The sequence below is a fragment of the Anoplopoma fimbria genome, chromosome 1, assembly GCF_027596085.1.
Source record: "Anoplopoma fimbria isolate UVic2021 breed Golden Eagle Sablefish chromosome 1, Afim_UVic_2022, whole genome shotgun sequence".
In the NCBI taxonomy this organism is placed as follows: domain Eukaryota; kingdom Metazoa; phylum Chordata; class Actinopteri; order Perciformes; family Anoplopomatidae; genus Anoplopoma; species Anoplopoma fimbria.
In genome coordinates this window covers 24,862,584-24,886,739 of record NC_072449.1, presented here as the reverse complement: position 1 = coordinate 24,886,739, position 24,156 = coordinate 24,862,584, and the positions used below count along the sequence as shown (strand labels likewise).

General features: G+C 40.9%; 1 protein-coding gene across 1 annotated transcript in view; it reads right to left on the bottom strand.

The window, feature by feature from the left end:
* The window catches only part of nbeab (neurobeachin b), a 187,697-nt gene that overhangs the window by 113,922 nt on the left and 49,619 nt on the right, over nt 1-24,156 (bottom strand). The window contains 11 exon segments of the mRNA XM_054597703.1: nt 199-296; nt 669-731; nt 1,147-1,226; nt 7,291-7,459; nt 8,634-8,786; nt 10,519-10,627; nt 12,290-12,423; nt 12,542-12,739; nt 18,755-18,901; nt 20,384-20,503; nt 22,766-22,892. Coding sequence (XP_054453678.1) covers nt 199-296; nt 669-731; nt 1,147-1,226; nt 7,291-7,459; nt 8,634-8,786; nt 10,519-10,627; nt 12,290-12,423; nt 12,542-12,739; nt 18,755-18,901; nt 20,384-20,503; nt 22,766-22,892 — 1,398 coding nt within the window.

The window sequence follows — 24,156 nt, the reverse complement described above, 5'->3', positions numbered from 1 at the left end:
TGTGAAATCAATATGTTAATATTGTTACTTTCCATGCATTGGTTGTTTCTTTTTTCCCCCTGAACTTATGAATTATTAATGAATCAAGTAGGCACCCAGCAACGGCACAAGTGTTAGGTGCTTAGGTTTATTTTGTGGAATCATCTCTTTATTTTGTGCCTGAGCAGCAAAGGGATTGTGCCTTCCTAAGGGGCTTACCGTATTCCATTTCTCTGGTCAAAAGCAGGGATCATGGAGGCTGGATGCTCAGACATGAGGGCAACCACCAACTGCAACACATCATGCAGATTCTCATCCTGCAGACAAACCAGAAGACAATGAGAGATACAAAAAGAAAAAAGGGAGCGGGCAAAGAAAGAGAATAATGTTTTTGTTCTTGGCAGGAGTGTAACTGCAACTACAGCAAAGACATGATGCATGTGCGTGGCAACTGTATCACCTGTAATTGTATAATACACCTGGGCCCCTGTTACACCTTACAATAGTACAATTGAAAATACTTTGCTGACTGAAATGATTTGTTGAGCTGGCTTGTTAGTTTAAATGATGGCAAAAAATAATCTTGAACAATGCTGAAGATGAAATGTGACCTTGCAGTGTAGTGCAGCATAGTGGCACACTAACAGGCTGAATGAATTCACCTGCAGCAGGTATAGAATCTCATGTACCTCATGCATTGTTAACAAATAGTTCAGGATGCTCTGCAGCTCATCTTCCTTCACACCTCGGTCCTGAAAAAAGGAAAGCAGATGAAAGATTAAATCATCTTTAAGGCAAATAAATGGACAAGGGTCATTGCATTACAAAGCTAGAGTATTTCTGCCAATATCCAAAAAGCATCACAGTATGTATTGCCTGGGAAAGTAAAAAAGAAGGTTCTAGAAATGACTGAAGGAATAACCAACATATCTTTACTTGATAAAGTACTTAAAAGAAAAAACTGAATTGTTTCAGCACAACCGGTTTACTTCCACATACTTCTTAGAAAATATGAATAAATAAATAGCACTAAATTTATTGAGGAGCAGACTGGCAGAATGTTTAAAGGATAACACAGGGAGGGTTGACAATCTCCATACATTCTCTGCGCAGATCAAAATCAAACCGTGTGAGGGGCTGCGAGGCATGAAGACAGGTGGGATATACCTTCAGGAGGAGTTGCTTGAGGAAGAGAAGCATGAACGCCCGCAGAGAAATTATTTCTTTCTGGGTCGGCCTTGGACCATCTGCAGTTTGAGAGAGAGAGAAGCCATAAAACAAAATATTGGAACCAAATAAGATATCTTCCAGTTCTCTGTTTACCAGTCTTTTCTATATTTGTTTATGTTTTTACTTGACATTTTATTTTTGGTTGTCTTTGCAGGATCTTTTGCTCTGTTTTTTTGATTGCTAACCTAGCCTAGACATATTTATCATATCGATGTCAAGTGTTCTCGTCCTTTGAGCTTTTTAAAAAAAGGCCGACAAAACAGTGACACCTTCAATGACATCTTTTGTTTCTTTTCTCTCTATCATCAGCTTGGCACTGATTTACTTGATTCACCTTGAACGTGCGTTTCAAATGTTTCCCAGGTTTTACTAACAACCTAGCCTGTCTAACCGTGGCACAAGGATCCAATATCCCACTTTGTAAAATCAACAATTAGTAAAATATATTTTACATGAATAGTCATTCCGAGTAGTTTATTTATCTTACATGTCGCATCCAAAGTCTGAGTGCATTCCAGATTCCCAGGTAGCCTTGGTCACAACATAGTGCTCGGGCAGCCAGCCCAAGGTCACCATAGTCACACCTGCCCATCACACTGGCCAACATCTCATTAAAACTACCCAGAATGCCTCTGCCAACTCAAGGTCACCTTGCCACTCTGAAGTTAGCCTCACAACGCAATCAATCTCTGTCATGAACCTCATTCAACATCTGACGGGCCGAACGTTGTCGGCAGGTGTATGTTTGTCGTGCAAATATAGAAGAATGACAGAATATGACAGAAAGCATTGATTAACTGTCAGATCACAGAGCTGCTGCTGATGATGCTGCCTTGCTTTGGTTGGTGCAAGGATTTATTTTGACATGGTCAGATCCTATTCAATATGCCGAGTTCTTTCGTTTTTAACCAAAAGGTGTTTGCAGGTACCCTGAGAAAGGACATTAATGGGCTGCAACAACAGACAGATCGATACAACATAGAGCTATTCAGTCACACACGCACACACACCAGAAAATACAGGATATGGCATATATTACCACTTGTAACAATAGGAACATGAATCTCACATGAAGATTAGCAGCACTCTCACTGTAGCACAAAGGGTCCATTTTGGCTGTAAAATCTGGCATATTCATTGCGTATACATCCTGTGTAGCCAGCCAGGTAGAACACACTGACAAAATCTTTAACATTTGCAGAGGTATTAAACAGCAGTAACTGGGCCAGATACATCAGCAACAGCCTTTCAGGGAAGTTGGTCACCTTGCCCAATGTCTTCCCCTCTCCTCTCAGCCCCGATAAACTCCAACCTCCGCCTTGGCCGGACATGTGTTCATTTGAAATGGGGACAGTGCTATGATGACAGATAGAACACCAGCAGACACCTGACCATCCTCCTCCTCCAACAGCCAGTCAATGTAATCAATAATGAGGCTCCCTGAGGTTGCAGGAGGATGGCAAGTGCCGCTGCATGCCGACACTGATTAATAGAGGGAGAGAGGAAAACCCAGTGCAGGGACAGAGCCTGACATGGAAGGGGTGATAAGAACATTATTACCGCAGCCACTGCATCTAAGTTATTCACAACCAATTATGCTCAGCAGCCCTGCACAGCTCTTGTTTCTCGTTCACATATTGCTTCACTTCCTGCATCCCAAGGGCACAAGGAGAGAGAGTTTATTGAAAAAACAATTTATGTCCCTTTGATTAATGCAGGGATCTTATTCCGGCTTATAACTGATGATAATATAGTCATGCATACACAATAGAATGCATCCTGCATACTTGTGCAAACCTTTCAATATAAAACAAGAGTAATAATGTTTTCAATACCTAAATGCTTCTAAATAAACAAAGGCTGATAAAATACTCTAACGCAACAAGTATTTTTAATCACAGCCACAATAATTGGTTTCCAGGATTGTTCTTGAGTTGTAACTAACATATAAAATTCTGGGTATCAATTTTCAAATTTAATCTTAATTGTTTTCCCCCGTGTTTATGATTTATCAGGGTTTTTTTCGTGTTTGTTGTTTTGATACTCATTTCGGCCACAAGAGGCTGAAATGTACAAATACCCCATGGTCTAAATAGGACCAGAGCATTCATATTTCTTCCAGGTAAGTTTTAATTTATTTAACTTTCTAACATTCACTGTACATGCTTTTTGTTTAGAGTGCGTGGAGAAATTAAAACTCACCTGAAAGAATATATGAATATTTGAATCCTATTTAGAACACTGGGTGGGCTCCTCAGCCTTTTTCCAAAGATGAAAATAAGTAACTAAGAACAATTATCCTGGTAGGTATTAAACACAGGAGAGAAAACACTTAAGATCCAACTGGATCTAGAGAATTTATTTTTTCTCCAATGCCTCTCTGGGCTTTCTCATCCATCTCTGTGTGGATTTCACACGTGCAAATGTGTAAATCTGAAGCAAGTCGGTGTTGAAAGAAGAGCATGCATGTGCCAAACCATTCTTGTTACCTGTAATCAGTCATTTGTGTTATACATGAGATTAATTAATCACAATGAAGGCACACACACACACAAAAAACACAAGCCTTGATGATATTATTCAACTGGAGCGCCTACATGTCTGTCACTGGTGATTTCTCTTGTAATTGGAACAAGGCAGAACCAGCTTGAATTGAACATGGTGACTGGCCAACAGCTTTGTTGCACGTCTCATTATTCATTATTTAGTGAAACAGAGGCAGGGCAGAGACTAGGACAAAGGGAGAGTGATAGAGATTGAGACAGATTATGTGTTGGCTGGTGGCACATGTCACAGACTGGAAGAAGTTGAGCAATGGGCATCTTTCTGCGAGTGCCTGCAGTGATTATGTGTATAACTGGATGATACATGGCTTTAATTTGATAGTACTCTTTATTAAGACCTGAGGGAAAAAAAAGATGAGGCACTTCCAGAAACAGAGAGAGTAGCTGGAGGAGCTCCATTTTAAATGTGTTCTCTGTGTCCTTATAATTGAACACTTCATTATCTGCCTGGCTCTCTACCTTCTTGTTTGGGCATTTCTCAGTTAAGAAAGACAGAGAGGAAAAACTGACCTGCCAAATCAAGCCCAGATAAGTGGAACCAGACCCCACTCTGAAAATTACCTACAGCAGGAAGGAGATCCATTTTGAGATATGTCTTCCACAGAATTCCAGCCATTTCCACAGAAATTCACAATATCTAAAGACCTCAACAACAATCAGGACCATAAATACAATTGTGTTTGAGAGGGCAACATTTAGGCAAGGCTTAACTAGAAAGCTCCTTGAAGGAAGGATAAGAATGGGAATAGCTAGTTGAATGATGGAGTCCAATATGTGTATTTGTGCACCTCTTTGCAATCAAAAAACTATACAAAGATATCAGCAGCGTGTATTCCATCAAGTCTCTTCTTCTTCGTTTTGTTGAGCAGTGATTGTTACCGATATTTTTTACAATCTGTAATTCTTTACAATAAAAAAAAACGGGCACCATAGATTGCGGTCCCATAACCACAGAGGACATAGCTCTGTGTTTTGTATTTGTTTCTCCACTTATTTTTGTAACCATCTTAAAGTTGTAATGATCCATTATTGGATCCTGACACAGACGTCAATGAACTTTCTACTCTAAGCTCCCTCTGAATGTCCGAGCTCTCCATCTTGTTCCTGGGTTACCTTTTATATTTCTGCATTGTTTCCCTTAAGCACAGACATCTTGTGAAAGAACCTCTTTTAGGACATCAATTTGAACTCATGACCGTAGGTTAATGTTGTAGATAGAGTGGTAAATCAAGAGCTTTTCCTAACCTCACTCTTCGTCATAGGAGTTCGAAGCGATGCCTGAATAACTGCTGACCAATGAACCTGCTGATCTCATGCTCCTCACTCACAAACAGATTCTCCATCTGCTCTCATAAACCAGTCGGAGGCAAAATGCTGTTTTCTGGCAGTGGTCATTGGCCTCAGTCACCCAAAAACCCTGCGTCCGCCTGGCACCCAAAACAGACATCCATTAAAGGTGGAAGGCCCATATAGCACACTAACAGACGTTATATGGATATTTGCACTTATTAATACTGTGTGACTCTACTGTATAACGTAAACAAAATGCCGGAATAATGAAAAAAACACTATAGCACATCCGTTCTTGATAAACCCTGTCGACCCCTGTTGACATCTCGTCCTCTCTCTAACAAATCATAATAATACTCTATACTAATACTAATGTCTTGTGATGCTCCAATAAAAAGCAGAACATACATACGACAGTGCCTGAGGCAACACAGAAACAGATTTCCCAAACAAGCAATTCCGACAACAAAATGTATTATTGTTCAAAGCACTGACAAGAGTGTCCAACGTAGTGGACGTGATAGAAATAAAGTCATAGGAGGAGTTCCTCTGAAGTCCAAGCTAAATATAGCTCATCGTCCTGGAACATGAGCTCTGAATAGGTTGAACTTTCATCAGTTATTAAGCCTTGTTAAGTTTCCTTGCACAGAATAAGAATGGTTATGGGACACTGCACCGGGTAGGTAGACGGGACAAGGAACAAATTCAAATCGGGAAAAATTAGATTGAGGGTCCCGTGGATTGACCCAATTTACAGATGCATGTGCCCACGGCTGTGGCACATGAGGTAGAGCACTTGTCCCGTAACCACAAGGTTGGTGGTTCAAACCCCTCTACCGGCAACATGCTGAGGTGTCCTTGAGCAAGACACCTAACCCCAAGTTGCTCCCCGGGCACTTCATTGCAGCCCACTGCTCCTCCGGGATGGGTTAAATGCAGAGAAATAATTTCCCCATTGTGGGACTAATAAAGGCTTAATTATTATTAATTATTATTATTATTATATTATCGCAGCTAACCTCAGTCTAGAAGTCACTACCACTATTAGTAGGAAATCAATTAGGATCACTCCTGGCTCTAGCAGATCAAGAATTTAGGCCAAGTGCCTTAATGGGGCATATAAATAGGCTAAAGTGCTGCTACATTTAGCCGACTGACAATGCTGGGGAGAATTTGTTTTCATCTTGCAGTTGATAAATAGGATGTACCCTTGAGATAGAAGACAATTATTAGTAGTGCTAACAATGAGTCAAGAAAAACTCTTTTTGCATATAAATGTATGAGAAGAATTACATAAACGTTGTCAAGTACAAGCCGGTCCGGCTGTTTGTGCATGCTAGTACATGTGATTCCCTGTGAGCGTGTCCCACTGGCTAGATTTTTGCCGCCACTCTTAATTGCACTCGTACAGCTGTGATAGCTTGTAACTCCGTCCCAGCCCAAGTTGTGGCGGAAGCATAACGCCCATGCTCTGGTTCCCTCCCAAGTTAACACTGTTAGCTCTGTTAGCACTGTTGACATAGTTTGCACTGCTCATGCTGTTAGCACTGTTAGCTGCATGTTAAGAGCCCTGTGGAGGCAATCCCACAATCATAGATATGCTCTAAATTTCAAATTCAGCACCTTTAACCTTCAGGGAGTAGATTTTATTAGGCCTTTGTGCGGCATAAACTGAGCTATTGGCACCATTGTAAACAACCCCTATACTGCAACACAGTTTCAGAAAAGAATAATGGAGAGCAAAAATGAAATGACAGTTCAAGGACACTTTCACTTCCAGCCTTCCAGCCTGCTTTGTGAAGTACGGTTGTTTCATAGAGAGAGGATGCCAGTCATACTACTGGCCCAGGTTTCAGAGGCCTGACACCCACACCAAGCATCCTAGCGGGATGACAGTATTGATGTGGCGTGTCTGCCTCACTGTCATCTCCAGTGATGGCCACAGTCCTAACAGCTGACAGGCAAGCGCTTCCATGTGGAGATGAATCATCTTAAATGTGGGGGAGCTGCTGCCATTTCAGGAAGACACTTTGATATCAGGCTTGTGATTGCACACAATGATTGTGATTGGTTCACTCCCAATGGGTTCCTTTCCAAAACACTGAACTTGGATGAGATGGATGGAATACAGTTTATATAAAACAACCCAAATCAAATCATATTCCACAAAAGAAACAAATAAACTTAGCTTGCTGAAAAATAATTTTGAAATACTAAATATGCTCACCGAGACCCTTTGGCACGATGCCACTGCTGTCTGCAGGGTTGACGGCCCAGTGGTAGTACTTTAGCGTGTGCATGAGCTGAAGCACTGTGCCCACTCGACGAATCGTGTTGTAGATGGTTGCCGTGCCAATGAACTCAGCGGAAAGGTAGGTGTACAGAGAGAGCTGTACCTGGAGTGGGCACACACGTATACATGTATTCATGTTATTTAGTGCACAGTGTAATTAACAACCTTAAACCTTTTAGACGAACCAAGACATTCTACTGCGGTGGATTGCACCAGCTGAGCCTATTATCCCTGCAGGTGTATGGTAGGGATGGCCACTGACCCTATATCGCTCAATTTCATAATCGCCCAGCTCTGTTCAGCGATGATTAGCATGTCCTCTGTAATTAGCAACAGACCTGACAAGAATCCTAAGTCCACCACAGCCATTCCAGCTATAAATACTGAGGGCTTTTTCCCATATGTCATAAATAATAGGATATTAACCAAGAGTCCAATGTGAGTCATGATGAAAGGCGGCTGCGTGGTTACGGTGTGAGCATTATGTGATATAGTTTGAGGCTACTGAAATTAAACGGTGCAGATAAGGGTACACCAGGCTGTTGGTGATCTCATTTCCATGAGAAATGGGAAAGTAAAATGCACTTGCAAAATCTTATTTGTCTATTAGGTCAAGGTCAGTGGGCCCCTGTAATTAATGCGAATTGCATGCTGCCATCATTCACACAGCTGGCTCTCTTTACCCCATGCAGCTTAAGAATAGGGACAGAGGGAACGTGGACGTTGTGGCTTGTCCCATGGGAAAGAGCCAGTGTAGCTCTCTGTGCCGATGTAGCTAAAAGTGTTATAACCCACTTCATTACCTCTGTATTTCTCTCATTTTTTCGCCCTCTCTCTCTCTCTCTCTCTATACTCTATTTTGCAGGCAGGCCTCCAGACACTTTTGTATTTATTTCCTCCTTTTATTTATTCATGGCTTGGCCCATCAGCTACATTCCTGAGGCAAATGTATTTGCCACACAAACTCAGCTCCTTTGATAGACCTCATCCCGTTTTTTCATGGGTCATTATTTAAAAGAAGTGTGGGGGGAGGAGGGCGACGCCGAGTCTGGAACATTTAAAAAATACTCTGCCTGGTTGAGGACAGCAGAATGGAAGCCAGAAATGAACTCTGCAACCATGTAATGTCTTTTAAAAGCAATGTCTTTACAGAACCAATGATGACCCAAAGGATTACTGCAGCCTTCTGTGGTTGAAAGCTCCTGATATCCATCCACTAGTGCTCACATGCAAGACACCTGTCCCTTCATGCATGGGCGTTACCTACAGGAGCTCACCTTGGCAGGGATGTGGATCCAGATGGCAGCATTAAACAGGATGTGGTCACACAGCTGCTTCAGCAGTGGTGCCCCGTGTGTCAGACCGTCCAGATACTTTGCAAAGGAGAGGAATTGCTCTAATACAGCCCTGGAGATGTGTTCACGTGATGACTGTAGAGAGAAGCACAAAGGCATGTTTAATAAGAATAACAATATTGACCAGACTACTCTACTGTAAATGTGTATTTATCCTTCCTGATACTGACAGCATTATGGAGAGCAACACCCATCGATAAATGTTAAGGAAATGTTTCTTTGCAGTAGCCATCAGTAGAAAACACACCAAAAAATAGCCACATCTGTGACTCTGTAACAAAGGTAGGTCATTTGGGGGTTAATGACAGTTATAAGCCTAATAGGTCTCACCATTTAGGCAAATATAACAGTTTCCAAACATGAACATTTTGAAAATGAAAATGGTATTCATGTATTTATTGTTAAATGTTTCTATTGATCTGGTCTGCTTTGCATGCTATTTAAATGTGGCATGCATTTTTTGGTTAATACATTAAAAGTTTTTGAAAAAGTTCCTCCTTGAGGGATCACTTTGTTTCATGTGTTCTAAAAAAATAAATAATATACCTAGTCGTATTGTCAAAAAACTAGAATAACCGCCTCAGGGTTGTATGCCTCAGCCAACCAGTCATGTTGCAGTTCAGATCAATGTCTGTCCAAAATGTTGTCACTTTTCATTTTCTCCAATTATAAACATTTGTGTGAAATTGTCTAAATTAGCAAATTAATTCTGTTTTGTGAGGTCACAGTGACCTTCTAAAATAAAATTCTAATGAGTTCATCCTTGAGTCTAAGTTAACTTTTGTGTCAAATTTATTTGGGACATGCGGCTTTGCACAACGGACGGACAGATATCCTAAAGACATAATGCCTCCAACCACAGCTTTCAGCAGCACGGAGGCAAAAAAATAAATTGTTCAAACAAAATTCAGGCAAGTTGTAGAAGCTTGACTTTGCAGAGCTTTTCACTTTGACAAATATTCTTGCCGCTCCTGTCTGGCACCTGTTCTCTGCCCAGGTGGGGACTTGGTGAGGGCAGGAGAGTCGGAAAAATGAAGGCACGGGGAGAAGGGAAGGTGTGGCATAAACAGATCACAAACAGATGGTGCAATATGTGGAAGTGTGAAACCTGGCAGCGGGAAGGAGGCAAGAAAAAAAACAAAAACGCAGCTCTCAGGTGCCGACTCTGCCTGGCTGTTAGTTAACATCAGCTGAAGCCAGCAGGCAGGCAAGTCACTGAGTGACAAAGTGGAGTCATTTTTCAGTGCTCTAAAAGAGCCAGCACTCTGGGGAGGCCGGCAAGCTGCTAGATCTGCATCACAAAATGGGTAAATAAAGATTGATGTGGAAAGAGAGAAACCAAGGGAGTAAAAGGGGAAGAGCAGTCTTGTGTTGTTCTTCCTCCGGCTCTGTCTGGTTCAAAGACACATTTAGGACTCTGCTACAGGCAGTGGATGATCAGACTGTTGGCAAGGCTTGGAGAGTGCAGACAAGATCTGGTGCACCTTGATAGTGGGGAGGGTGAAAGAAGTTTCAAAAGCAGATGGGCTTTTCAGTAAAAAAACTTGTCAAAACTCTGCGTATCAGTGTATCATTTCCCATTTATCATTTTACTCGAGACGGAAATGAAGAGTTGGACATATTCATTTTCTTAAATCAGAGTTCAAAGTGAAAAAATATGATGCTTTGATGAGTAGCCTGTGTTAACAAGACAGTTTCTGTATGGGTGAGCTGAAATGAGTTAATTTAGAAACGGCAAGTTCCTGACAACTGACGTGTCAATGAGATTAGGAAATGGTTGCAACATGTAAAGGAGGCTTTACCATACCTTCTCTAGCAGGTATCCAATGACCAAAAAGCCCTTTCCTCCCAGCATCTGCTCCTGCATGGCCACAGAGCTCTTGAGCAGCTCAACCAGAAAGGCCAGGAGAGTGGCACTGCAAAACAAGAATACGTAGCATCTCACACAGGTAAAATACCCATCTATGGACACACACCAGGTGGTGAAGGAGTTATTATATAGACTACAGCAGCATGAGCAAACAGTGTGGCAGGAGGAAAAAAAAAACAAGGTCATTTTCAGAGGATGTCAGCTGGGGACTCTAGCTCACCACTTTCATCCCTCTTCAGTTCAGAAGAAAGCCTGGGCTCCCTGGGTTCTCTAGGGACAGAGTGGTGTGGGGGGCAAGATGTAACAGGCTGTGTATGTATATATGCGGGTGTGGGGGGGAAAGGGGTCCATGGGGGCAAAGCAGTGCACTGAAGACGATTTTTTTCTTTGTCGGAGAGCTTTAGAGCTGAAGCCTTTGGCTGAGCGACAATGTTGCTCGCTGACACTTCTTAATCGGCTTTCCTTCGCGTCCTCTAGTCGCCTCTGCTCCAGCACAACAATTGCAAGGACACAATCACTCCTGTGCAGGCTTGACCATAGATGCTCACATTCACTGCATGCACACCAACTCATACGATCAAATCTGAACCTCGCACTGCGTCTGTTTGTCTACCATGTCAGTTTGCAGTTGCTCCTTGGTCTCACTACTGCTCCAACTTGGTGATAATTGAGCAAAGGGGATAACATACAGACGCGGATGACAGTCAAATCTGTGTGCTCTTGGTTTAGCCTCTGATCCTCAACTGCAAGCACAGCTTCCTTCCAATTTGTCAGAGCAGTTATGTCAGTGCTGTTTGGAATTCAACGTGGCACAGATTAACATCAATAAATTTAAAGGACTGTTTTTAAATCACAGTTCCAAGGTGCTGCTGGATTATAGAGAGTTAAATGTTGCAAAAGCTCAATCTAAAAGCCAAGGCAAGGACAAACCAAGTGTTGGGGAGAGTGACTCACAGCAAAGGAAAGACCCTCGAAATGCTAGCGAGGGAGAGAGAGGGACGGAGAGTAGAGATGAGAGGAAACTGCACAGGCAGTGAGCTTTGGGCATCAGGGGTTTGTGCTGCTGAGAGGCCACTGCCGCGTCTATCTGGTACTGCTGTCGCTAAACTAACACAGGATTAGAGCAGAGCTCAGACTCCATACAGGGCACAGTGGGGAAGCGCTGGACTGACCAGCTCAGGATGACGGGCAATAGAGGAGTCCTGAACTAGAGAGTAGAGATAATAATGAAAACTGAAATTCAGCTGGTATTATAAGCAGGTAGTGGTTTATCACGGATATATTGGTATCCGATTACATCTTGACTAACATACACAAGGAAGAATTACAGTATACAATGCAGATATAAGTACTAGATGTGATACAGATTTACCTGCTCTATTTCTGGCTTGTGAGATGTTATTACCTATGTCTCACTTTCTGCACTCTGATTTCACTGCCTCCAACCACAACACCACCGAAATAGGGATAATAATTAACAAGTCTATTGCATCACAATTAGTAGATGCTGATAATAAAGATACTGACAAATTTATACAAAAATCTGCAAAATGCGCTGTTTCACAAGTTTAAAAGGGTTCAGGATTCCAGGATCAAAAACATTCACAACAAATCACTGACAATTTCATGTGTATAATTTCTAAGGCATCAACTCAGATTTCCAAGAAGTTAAATGATTTTGTAGGGTAACTACGTTTCTTCTTCTTACCATACTGTGGGTTCCACCTGGCTGTCGTTCAGCTGATGGTAGTCCAGCTGAGCGAAGAGCGGGAAGAGCACTTGGATCCCACCGATGGAATGGATGGCACTGTGGATGGAGTGAGTCACTGTGGCTTTCACATCCTGTGAGGATAATACAAACCAAACCAAACAGAATTTCATATTGACGTTTTTAAAATGAGTGCAACAGAAATGAATGAATCAATAGCTGGGATCTATCAGGCCTGGATAAACAACTGACCTGTAGCATAAGGGCGTGCGGTGAGTGCACAAAGATGGAGGTATTTTCTTTGGGCGAGGACTCCAGGCAGAGCTGGGCATCAGTGGCCTTGGCGTTATAGGTGAAGGCGATGGAGCTGGCCAACTTACTGTCATACAACACCTGCTTGTGATGCTCCGCTAAGTGGATATCACTCTCTGACTTGAACTTAAAAGTGCTCTGAGATAAAAGAAGAAAGAGAGCAAATGGGGTTGAATAAGGGAGATGGAGAGAGTGAGAGAATGAGTAGCTCCTTCCTGCACACACACACACACCCCATCAGTGTCTCTTGGGCGTTATCTTTTATTGATAACTTTTGCTTTTTGTATTTGCAACCACACATTTCTAGAGGTCAAGATTTATTTCTTGGAACTGAGTGCATTACAGTAAAGAAAAATGTTTTCGTATTGATTCAAATCCATCCTTTTCATCTCAATCATTCTGTAATGCTTTAACCACCAACACAAAACAAACGTATTTGCAATTTAGGGATGCGAACAGTTCTTAACACGATTACCAACAAAGCAGAGTTTTGTGTCATGGCACGTTTTGAAATTAAGCGGCACTGGGATGTTACTTTGCTTAAGGTAAGCTTCAAAAGGTGCAAGAAAATAAGAAAGAAGGGACCAGGCATAAAATGTAAGACTAATAGATTTTAATTTTGCAGTGTAGACATTTTAATGATTTTATCTTTATGCCTCATTGGCGGAATATGACATATGTTATTTTTTCAGTCTATATCATTGTGTTTTACTTTGAATGTTTAAGCTGCAGCCTTCCATTTTGATCTCTGTGGGAACATTGTTTGGTGACATCAGAGTGCAATGATTGAGAAGAACATGGGCAGATGATTGTTTACCTGCCTCACTTCAACCCAGTCATTTATTCTAGCCTGTTCTGGAGCAATCTCAAGCCAAGCAGAGTCACTGCTGAATCCTCATGAAGACACAGTGGTATGCAAAAAGGCTACAGAGCGTGAACCATGATTGTTGCAGTCTTTTACTTAGCATACGTTAAGATGTACAACACTTCATAGCTTTCTTTCTTCTGTTATTTATATTGCTTTCTATCCTCTCTAGGTTTCTTCTGTTCAAATATGCTTTGCACTCATGGAAAAGGAGCAAATACGAGTGGAATTTATTCAGTATGGCTGAAAACACCTTCAAATTAAAGCTGGCAGTCTGAAATTTAACATAGGTTTTCTGTGTCACTTCACATCCAAAGTAACCAGACTCCAAGACAAAACATTGTGCAAATACTTGCTGAGATTACAATATAGACTCAGTGTTTACTTATCGGATTTATTTACTGAATTCCAGCCCACCAACCTCATACCAAAGAGAGAAAATGATAACTTACACCGAGCTGAGATACATGTATAAACCTTATAGCAAGGACCCTTTAGAATTCAGACGAATATATTAACAAATAATGCTGATGACTTAATAATAACAGTGATGATTTATAGGGATCAATCAGTGTCTTTTTATTAATTTTTTTCATACGTGTCTTGAAACTGCCTTATGTCTGAAGACATTTGAAGCCATTTGATGGCTGTGTAAAAAAAACCCTGCAGGTTCCATCAGTCAATGGCTCAGCAACACATTCATTATGGTGGACATTACAAATAGCTGATCGATAACAGACTAGTCTTAATTTACTCAATCCATTAGCTGCTGACGGATGAGCTGAATTAATCCGACAATACAGTGTGAATGGAATATGCTTAATTCGGAAACCAGGTCCTCTCATCAGGAGGGTTGAATGAATGAATGAATGAATGAATGAATGAATGAATGAATGAATGAATGAATGAGAGAAACGTTTTGTCTTTCCTCTATGACTCATGAACAGCAAGCAGATGGTGATAAACAGAGACAGAGAGAGCTGAAGTAACAGTGAGTAAACAACCGTCTGGTCCTAGAGGCACTGGAGATAAATACAGTATGCAACTGAAGCAAACAGGGTTCGTGTACCGGCCTAAAAGGCATCTACATCTGGGTTGCTTGTTTTAAGCGAAGGAGTAAATGGATAAAAAGGTGAGCTAACTCATGTTGTCAATTTTACAATGATTATGTGCAATTAAAAGAGGATGCAAGCTTAAGAGGAAACATATGAAGTGTTTAATACTCGTCATATAATTCTATGTACCTGCTACAAATATTGCACAACACTACATAGATCTGCTTGTATCAAAGCCGTTTCCAATCTTAACAAGTTTTCTGATCATAGAAGTTAATCTTATGTGTTTCTGATTTTACTTTGGGCTAGTTAATCCATTTTCTGTTGCCTTGCAGCATTATTCTAGCAGGAGTTTTACAGGGAAGTTTCAGAAACAGTGAGTGTTGATCCATATTTAATGGCATATCCTTTAAGTCAGATGATAAAAAAGACATAAGAGGCGTTCTGTTCATCTGTTATAATCAAGACTACACGGCAGCCAGCATGCATCTCATCATGTAGTCTCTAACATCCTTCAAAAGTTCCTACTCATGAAACCCAAGTGACAAGAAATAACAAGCTCTAGTGCCTTGCACTTTACTGTGAGCCCTGCCGCAGTCTGAAAATAATGACCTCATTGGTTGTGGCTACAGTAACAAACACTGTAGCTTGACAGTATCAGTCCACCGGACAGTCATATACAAAATTACAGTTGCCTCCTTTTTCTCCCAGCACCAGGGGCTGTCAACAACCAGGGGCATCCCCACAACTCCCTACAAGGAACAGGCAGACTCTTGACAAGCTGGGGACTCTCCAATGCTACAGTACCTGCAGTGTTAGTACGACTACAGGCTGAACCTCATAGTCAATAATGCAAATGTTTCCAAGGAATTCCTAATATCAAAAACGGATACCAAGTTCTCTCAGTACTGACTCAATGTTAAAGTTTTTCTGCCAAGGTGACGTGATAAGTTTTACGGTGCTTGTATAGCTAATCCATTTATTTGGTTGAAACAAGCTGAGTCTTGTTTGGGCAGGTTAGTAGGGTACATTTGGGCTGGTGTGAAAGAGGTTCAATCACACACTGATGTCGACCAGACAACCTCGGGCCGCTTCCAAGCGTATTCTGTGCAAGCAAATGAACCCACCACAGGATTTTCTGCTAGCAGATATGTGATTACAGCATGATTTCAAAAGCAATAAATTCATCTGCTGATGTGAAATTGGTTCACAAAGCGATCTAATTGATCTGTATTTAAGGCCACGTCTACAAGTACATCAGAGCGGGTATTTTCCCTGATTAATAGGTCAAAAGCTGTTAAACTTGAGAGCGATCACACAGTAATACGCCCCATGCCATCCCCGTTGGCACTATGTGTTCGCACCAGTCACTTGGGAGCGTGTAAAGGGGCTTTTGTACAGCCCTTACTGTACCAGTACTTATTAAAACATGCGATCAATTTGAAGTCTAATAAAACTAATTATGCTTACAAGCGCTTATCAATCAATCATCATACATATACAAATCAGAAGCATTAAAGTGGTGAATAAACTTCTGCCTTTCACTGGTATTTGATTTCCATACATGCGTCCTGATGAGGAGTTACATGTCAGTCTGTATAACATAGTGTTTATTCCTCTTGGCTCATTTGTGAAGTGCCAGAGTAAACAGCAACCAGATCAGAACTAATGTATAACAATGTCTAACCTTTTGCCTTGATCCGGACCAAATTAAATGAACTACAGGAGTGAATGTTGAAAAATGTAGCTATTGGACCTTCCTGCTCGTGTATCCATTGATTGCCTACCAGAGAGTCTATTCTGATGCAGACCAGAGAACATGTTACATCAAACATGTAACATTTTCTATTGTGGAGCATTGGCAGTATTATTAAATCTAAAAATTAAGACTCAGACTAAATTGTTGCTCCATTGACATTGCTTTTTTAATGCAAACAGGCCATAATTTGTTGACCTGTATAGTATCTCAAAATATGTTGTCATCTGTGAGCTTGTCATTTAATGTTCTACATCAATATTGTATTATTGCATGGCAGAGATAACATTTGTCTTCCCTGACAAGGGAGGACCAGGACTGTGCAACTCCTCAGCCTCGTCCACAGAAAGCTGGGGTGCATACTGCAGAGCAGAGCTGGAACAAATCCAATGGGCTAATCTGAGGCATGTTGAGCACATATGGTAGTGATGATAGAGGGCAAAGACAGAAATAACTCTAAGTGCATCATAGGAAAAGGCGTAGAGTCATGACTTAATTGTTTTGACTAGTCAACTAAATTACTAATATTTTTTGTTCAGTGAAGCCATCTTTGGATATTGCTGTGACGGATGTTATTTTATGACTGCAGACCAGACTATTTCCCAGAGCTGGAAAGAGATAAGTAGTTATCCAGGATAAACATTAAAAAATGAAAACTCTGATGTGTTTGCCACTTCCCTTTGCAAATTATTTTTATTGACCTGAGCTAAATAGCACCCAATTGTGAGGCAATTCCCAAATTCCTCCAGCCTACACTTTTCTAGACTTTCACCAAAGCTTATGAACTCGGCTAAAACAACAGTGATGAATGGCAGTCCGATATGACAGCCAGCTTCCATCAGCCTCATTGTCTGTAGAACCTGTCCCTTGATGTTATCTCTGAATGGCTGGGAAGGTTTCAAGTCATAGAGATGGCAATATACAGCAAGGTTGTTGGTACTTTAAATTAAATAACTGGGAGTCCATCTCAGTTCAGAGTGTAATTTCCATAGAGTAATATGAGCCCAGGGGACAAATTCTACTAACAGGTCTGTCTGATTTTCAGCCATAAATCATAATGTGCAGTGAAATAGTAACCCTAGGCTGCAATAATCTCTGCATTTCAACTAATCGCAAGGAGTTACAGATACATTCAATACACTGTGTGAGCAAGGGAAAGCGTGTCAAACATCAAACATGGATGAGAGGACCATGGATCAGAAAATAAATCATACATCAGCTCAGATGTTTGTTTTTTTTCCTCTGGCTGTGTGTGTGAGCAGACGAGTTAAAAACAGATATAAAGAAAGTCCAATGTACAAACAGTAACTGTGATCTGCTGAACTCAGACGCTTCCTGGCAGTTCTCAATTAAAACAGATAGGCCTCTTGAAGCCTGGACAGCACTTTCATTACAACAACCAATCAGTGGGCCTGACAACTCTCTGACCTCCCTCCCCAACTCACCTGGCTGGCTCTATCAAACTCACCATTACCAACCCCATTCACAGCTTCATCAATTGCGGGTAATTGTCTCCCCGGGACATGCTCTTTGTTATTGTGTGAAATCTGGAGGATTGCTTCACTGTGTGTTCCCTCTCTAATAGAAGGTCTAGAACCACAATTAAGGTGGTAAACGGCAAGTTGCCTGCGATTAGCAAAAAGACCAAACAAAGACTTCTCCTGGGAATCTCCATGCACTTATAGACCTGATTGAAATCATAAACATCCATCTCGCAATCCTCACAGTGCAGGTTTAACAATGCCAATGACCAATGTTCCTCCCTGCCATAAAAAAAAAAAATAAGACCAATTTTATCCCAAATGCAGCTAGAGAACAAACCAAGCGGGTGTAAAATGATTGTAAGCTGTCTGAGACACATCCTGTGTTCAAAGCTGATTTGGCAGTGCATGTCATTCCTTCATTTGTGACAAAGTGCAGGGCTTAACAAGAAAAGTGTGACAGGGAGAGTGAGAGAGAGAGCAGATTCTGAATCTCAGAATAACCTGAGAGTACACTCTGTATCTTTTTCAAGTTGAGTGGCATATTTGGGGATGGAGAGTTAATACTGTAAAGGAAAATAAATAAAACTATAATTTGAATGAAAAAAAAGTGCAAACCAAATATTTTTTCACCATGTGATTAACATTCACAGCTGAATCCCCTTTTGGGTAGGTCAGCAGCTTTCTATATCTCCTATATATTGGTCTTTGTCAAGAGGCTTGGGAGTGCTACACCTGCTGCAGCTGATATAAGTCGGCTCAGGACTCTATCCCCTCAGAGGGCCTGCTGCTTCCCTCGGTGCATTGTGCCATTATTTCACAGAAGTAGGTAATTTATGCAGCCGTTTATCTGGGAGGAAAAGCATCGCTCCCAGGACGGAGACACATCATGGCGAATGAACTGTGGCGGGGCAGCACTGGGCATTGATTTCACAGATTGATAGGTGATGTAGGCTGCTTACATGTAATCTAATTTAGCCACCCTCAAGTACATACCTTATAGCCAGGTCCTAGCTGATGAATTGCAAATATCTGTGCGGGATTGAGGGCTTCACTGAACACGTAGACGGCTCCTAGCTGCCCGCAGAATACTCTGTTTGCATCTGCTGTCTCCGAGGATCCAAGAAAGCACTTATCATAACTCTGCAAGAGAGACGAAGAAAGAAAAGGATACACCGTTTTATGCTTTGAGACTGAAGAAAATGAATATACCAAAATTCACACAGACAGCTGACTTAGGAAGAGGGCAAAAAAGTAAGAAGTACAACATTTGATTGCCCAAATGGTTTAAATATTTCTCCCCAAAATGGTATTCTCAGTAGAACTATCCAAAACTGCATCACCTTGTGTGATGTTTCAGTGTCAACCTTGACAATTCCCTATCGGAAAGAGGAAAACAATGTTCCTGATTTACAAAGATGTGAATCCTTTATATAACCTCTGGGATAGGGAGAATACATGCTGTGATTGCAATCAGTATCAAATTGAAGGATAACTAACAACAGCAGCAGCTAATTAACAACAGACAAAGTATGAAAGCTCATAAAGTACAAGTGGTACTGGGGTAAAAAAGACCCAGATTTGTTTGCAGATCATTTAAAATCTTGAATTCCACACTTGTCTTATATCTAACCCTCTTAGAAAAGCTGATCAAATCTGGTTTAGGAGTGATGTGATACCTACAACTTTTCTGAACAAAATAAACTTGTGAAACAGTTACTAAGAATTTTAGCTCCAGTCATACTTCTATAGTTGGCAAGGACAGAGGGATGGCAGTAATATTTATGTTTTATAGGTGAATGGGCAAAAGAAAAAAAAATGTTTTAAGCCACCTCACTTGGTTGAACTACTGTAGGCTAATCTATTCTAAAATATTTTCTTACTGTGTCCGTTGTTTGAGTTAAGGTGTCTTTTTGCGATGCAGCCTCACATGATAAAATCCTGAATAATGCTACCTTTACTTACAGGTGTGGGAACATTTCTCCACAAAAACTATCCATCACAAGTCAAAGTAGCTTTAGTTAATGTGGTGGAATATTTCATGAACCACACTTACATCTCAACCTGTCATTTACACAATCTTTCCTTGAATACAGCTACAGTGTGAAGCACACCTTTGGAAATATTTCTCATCTCTACGAGTGCAAATTGCTTTTTAACTTGTCTAACAGAGCCACGGGTGACAACCAGCTTCCTTTTGGCTCAGAGTCAAACGTGCAAATATCTTACAATGTCATACATTTTTAACAAGAATGGTTCTGTCTGATGGTATTTGAAATTTCTGTACACACATATACAGGACATTTATACATTTTTCATTTTGTACATAAATCTGTTGTCCAAATGTTTGATATTCCATCTTCCACTCTCTACTGCAGAACAACTCTGTGAAGAATGGATATTAAAATTTAGACTAAAATGGCAATCATATCTCTCAGAGAAATCCATGTTGACGTGGTAAAACTAGTTTTGACCAATAAGAGCTATTGGAGATGTATGGATGTCACCATTTCCAGCCATGGGAGACGCTGATGTGACAGCCTCAGTCAGCCCTGAGCCAAAAAACATCAAGACCTGGGAAAAACTGTGACAATGGGGAGGAGGAGTAAAAAGAAGAGTACTTGCATCATTTGTGTTGACGTGCCACGCCATGTCTCCATAAGAAACGAGCTGTCCGTTAACATAGCATCTGATTTCACTGTTCCTCCAGCGGCTGTAGATGTGTACTATACTGATCATGTACCACTGAGGGTGAGGAGAGAGTCAGAGTGAAAACATTTAATAAGCTACAGAACAGGTCATTATCAAAGAACGTCTTTTTTAATTATCTCAAATGACCACCCTTATCTAAAACTACAATTGAGTTTAGTTTATTGAACATCAACAACATTCTAGTCAGCTCTACAATTTGTTGCTCTTTAATCTGGATAATTCAGATAAACTTCGAAGTTACTAAAAAGCCAGGGCCGTGAGGTTCACTATCTAATGTTCTGAAATCAGCAGAGGAACATTGTGAATAATAGATCAGAGAAAAGGCTAAGAGGAGGCAAGAAGGGTCTTTTTCGCTCTGCACAAAGCCATGTCAGACACTGCCTGTAGGTATTCAGTTATTAAAATTTCCATCGAGGGCAATTATTCCAACATTTAAAAAATAAAAAATAAAAATATAATTTATATATTTATAGTTATTTGCTTCAAAGGTTTAATGTTTGTCAACAGCTCTCCTAAATTTGATATGTATACAGTAGACCACAGTTAAGTACTGTATGTATAGTAATCTAAACTTAATTTGCTTTCTCATAATTGCTATTTGCTAATGCAGAACCTGTACATTATTTATTCGCAAGAACACTTTGTAGCTGCATTTTCATTTCCAAGTTTTCTGTTTCTATCCAAGGCTTTATGTTATACCCTGTGTTGCTGATGCAGCTGCTGTAGCACTGATAGCAGTTCTTTTGATTTAACATTGATGAGGATCTTTCCAAAGTTTTCTCCATACTTGGATCATCTTTTTGCCTCTTTGAATTATAAAAGCAGTAAACAGAGGGATCATCAGTTCAGGCAATTTAGTCAAAACTTCAGGATTCTGCCGTAGTGACTTAAATGAAAAACATAAAGGAACACTAAAGAGTGACAGCGAACTGCTTCAGACATTAAAGTGGGGTTCTTGTCATAGAAGTGATGCAGACAGCACATAAAAACATAACTACAGATATAACAGTATAGATTTTCATTGGAAAGTGTATAACAAAGAAGATCAAATTCAGTCACGTACAAGTGGCTGTTCACATCTAAAATCACTTTTACTTGACAACAAACAAATGGATACCATTGGGTTCTTCTTCTATTGTCTTCAGATCAGCATCAGCAGCATCAACAAAATATGCTGTCATAAACATAAACAGCAGCTCAGGATGGTCAAGAGCTTGCAGCCATTCAGAGTTTCTCAGCTCTCAACAACTTTATGGAAACAAATGATTGTCCCTTAGTAATTTGACCTCTCTTTTATCAGAAAACAAATGAAACAAATGTAACACAGCATAAAAAAAAATGTGCCAATCACAAATTTGAAGCGGATGACTACATGAATGCAATTTGGTAACACAGAATTGACTCAAAACAATCAAGAGGCTCATAAATTTAAATGAAAACTGGGTAGGACTGACACAACCGCTCTCAGCATCATCTGTGAATGTGTGCCCACTGTTTATTAGTTTACCTCAAGAAGGGCACTAGGAGCAGTCTAATGGAATAACAACCGTCTACACACAAAGGTAACAACACTTAAAAGAGGATTCACGGCTGAGGGGAAGAGTGCAAGCTGCCCGCAGATCATTTAGAACGACACTTATCCGCAAACGTCTAAGCTGAAAATCAATTAAAAACTTAATTCAACATGTTTTACCTTCTAAGAACTTCTGCAAAACGAAACCTGCACGGTTGCAGTAGGAATGGGATGAATGCTTGTTCCCAGGTGTTATGTGAAGGCTCTAATTGTTTGACACACATGTTTGGAGCCAGCTTCCCTCCTCTGCAGGGGCAGTGACTCTAGACTAACATTCCATGCTAAATTAAGTTTCATTTTCTCATCTGCATTTACATCCAATTACACCTGTAAGACTCCTCTGGGGATATTCAGGTATATGTGTAAACACATAACTTCGTAATGCCAATGAAAGACCAGGTGGTGGTAGGTAGCGAGTCTGGGGTAAGTGTCGCCCAAACTGCAGAGTGTTTTATAACATGCACTGTAATTTCTTGTTTTTCAAATGGAATCTGAAGCCTTGCGTTTTCCTTTCAGTTCAGGCCATGATAATGTACAATTATAGCATTTAGTGGTTGGCATAATGCAAACCATGTTCAGATGTGGCTTACATATACTCGGAGTAGCTGCTCGACTGTCTCGAGGATCCGCTGTTTCAAGCCAATTTGCTTTGGTCTAAATAACATAACCACATGTCTCATAACACCTTAAAACACATGATTAAAAGCCAACGCTGCTCTTACCTTCCTGGGCTGAAAATCGTACTTCACACAGTGCTGGAAACCTTTTCCTTTAGACTTGAGTGATGTCACGATCAAGCAGTTACCAACAAAATGTGCAGAGTACCCAATGCCCTTGCTGGTCCGGAAGCTGTAAACAGAAACATGCACAGTATATATCATGAGCTGCGAACTTGACAGAGTAAACCTTATTCATTTATCAACAAGCAGGACAAAATGCATTTCCCACAGCTAAGGTGGAAGGTTTCGGACCACTGCTAAGTATTCTATTGGATATTTCCTCCTTAACAATACTGCTCAATCAAACAAGCCAATAAATGAGGTGACATAGTGGCTTCATTCTGCATAATAAGATTGGGACCAATATCATTTTTGATGCCTCACACTACGCAGACACAACACAATTTGCAGGAGTAAATGTCAGGTATCTCTTACAATTCTTGTGAGAATTATGATATTTCACTTAGCCAGTTAGAACGGGGAAATTCCTGAGGTGAGACTACAGCTACTGAAAATTGTGCAGGCATGGTAACAACTCCAGAGATGAAGACACAAGGAAAACACTTAGTTGATGAGCGCACTTCATGATGGTTAATCCCTCTACTCTGAACTCCTTGTCTCCACAGATGAAAGATATGTCAGCACTGTCAACATTGCCACCTGTATACAATATGAGCAGACTCTGTACAGCCCTCCGCACACAAACAACCTCACAATAATAAATTAGTTTTCTATTCTTTCCCTGCTTGTATTGAACATCTTTTTTTCCCTGCCGACATGTACTCACTACACTCCCACAGTCTTCAGGTCCATAGCAGTGTACTATCTTCAAAGCCTCCAACCGACACCGCCCATTGGGATCATCTAAAACAAACAGGCCTCTTTCACAAAGCAGATAAAGACAACCAAGGCTTTTATACTGTGGGCGCATGCGGGGCCAGAGAGATGTAGAGCCTCACGCCGAGCTACCACTGTGCCAGCCAAGATGCTTCAGTGGACAAGCCTGCTTGTGATTGCACATCAGGTGGAAAGCAGCAACCTTGGTCTGCTTCTGAAGATACAAATCTGCTTTTTTGTTGTCTACATGCCCTGCCACTGAGCCATGAGGCCCTTGGAGCGATGCATAAAAACAGGATTAACTTGGCATATCTCAGCCTTTTTTTTGTGACTCTGTCAGAGAAGAATCGCTGCAGCATGAATACCAACAACTTAGGCAATATTTCTTTTTTTTTTCTTTTTGATGTTACACATCAGAAAGACGCAGAACAAGTCCTTCCAAGGTGAGTAGATTGCTTCATTCAAACGGTGGGATCGAGGTAGAGCAACGGCAGCCAGCAGACGTTACAGCTAATGATACCGTTATCTCTGACCAATTAGTGTGAACAATATTCCCT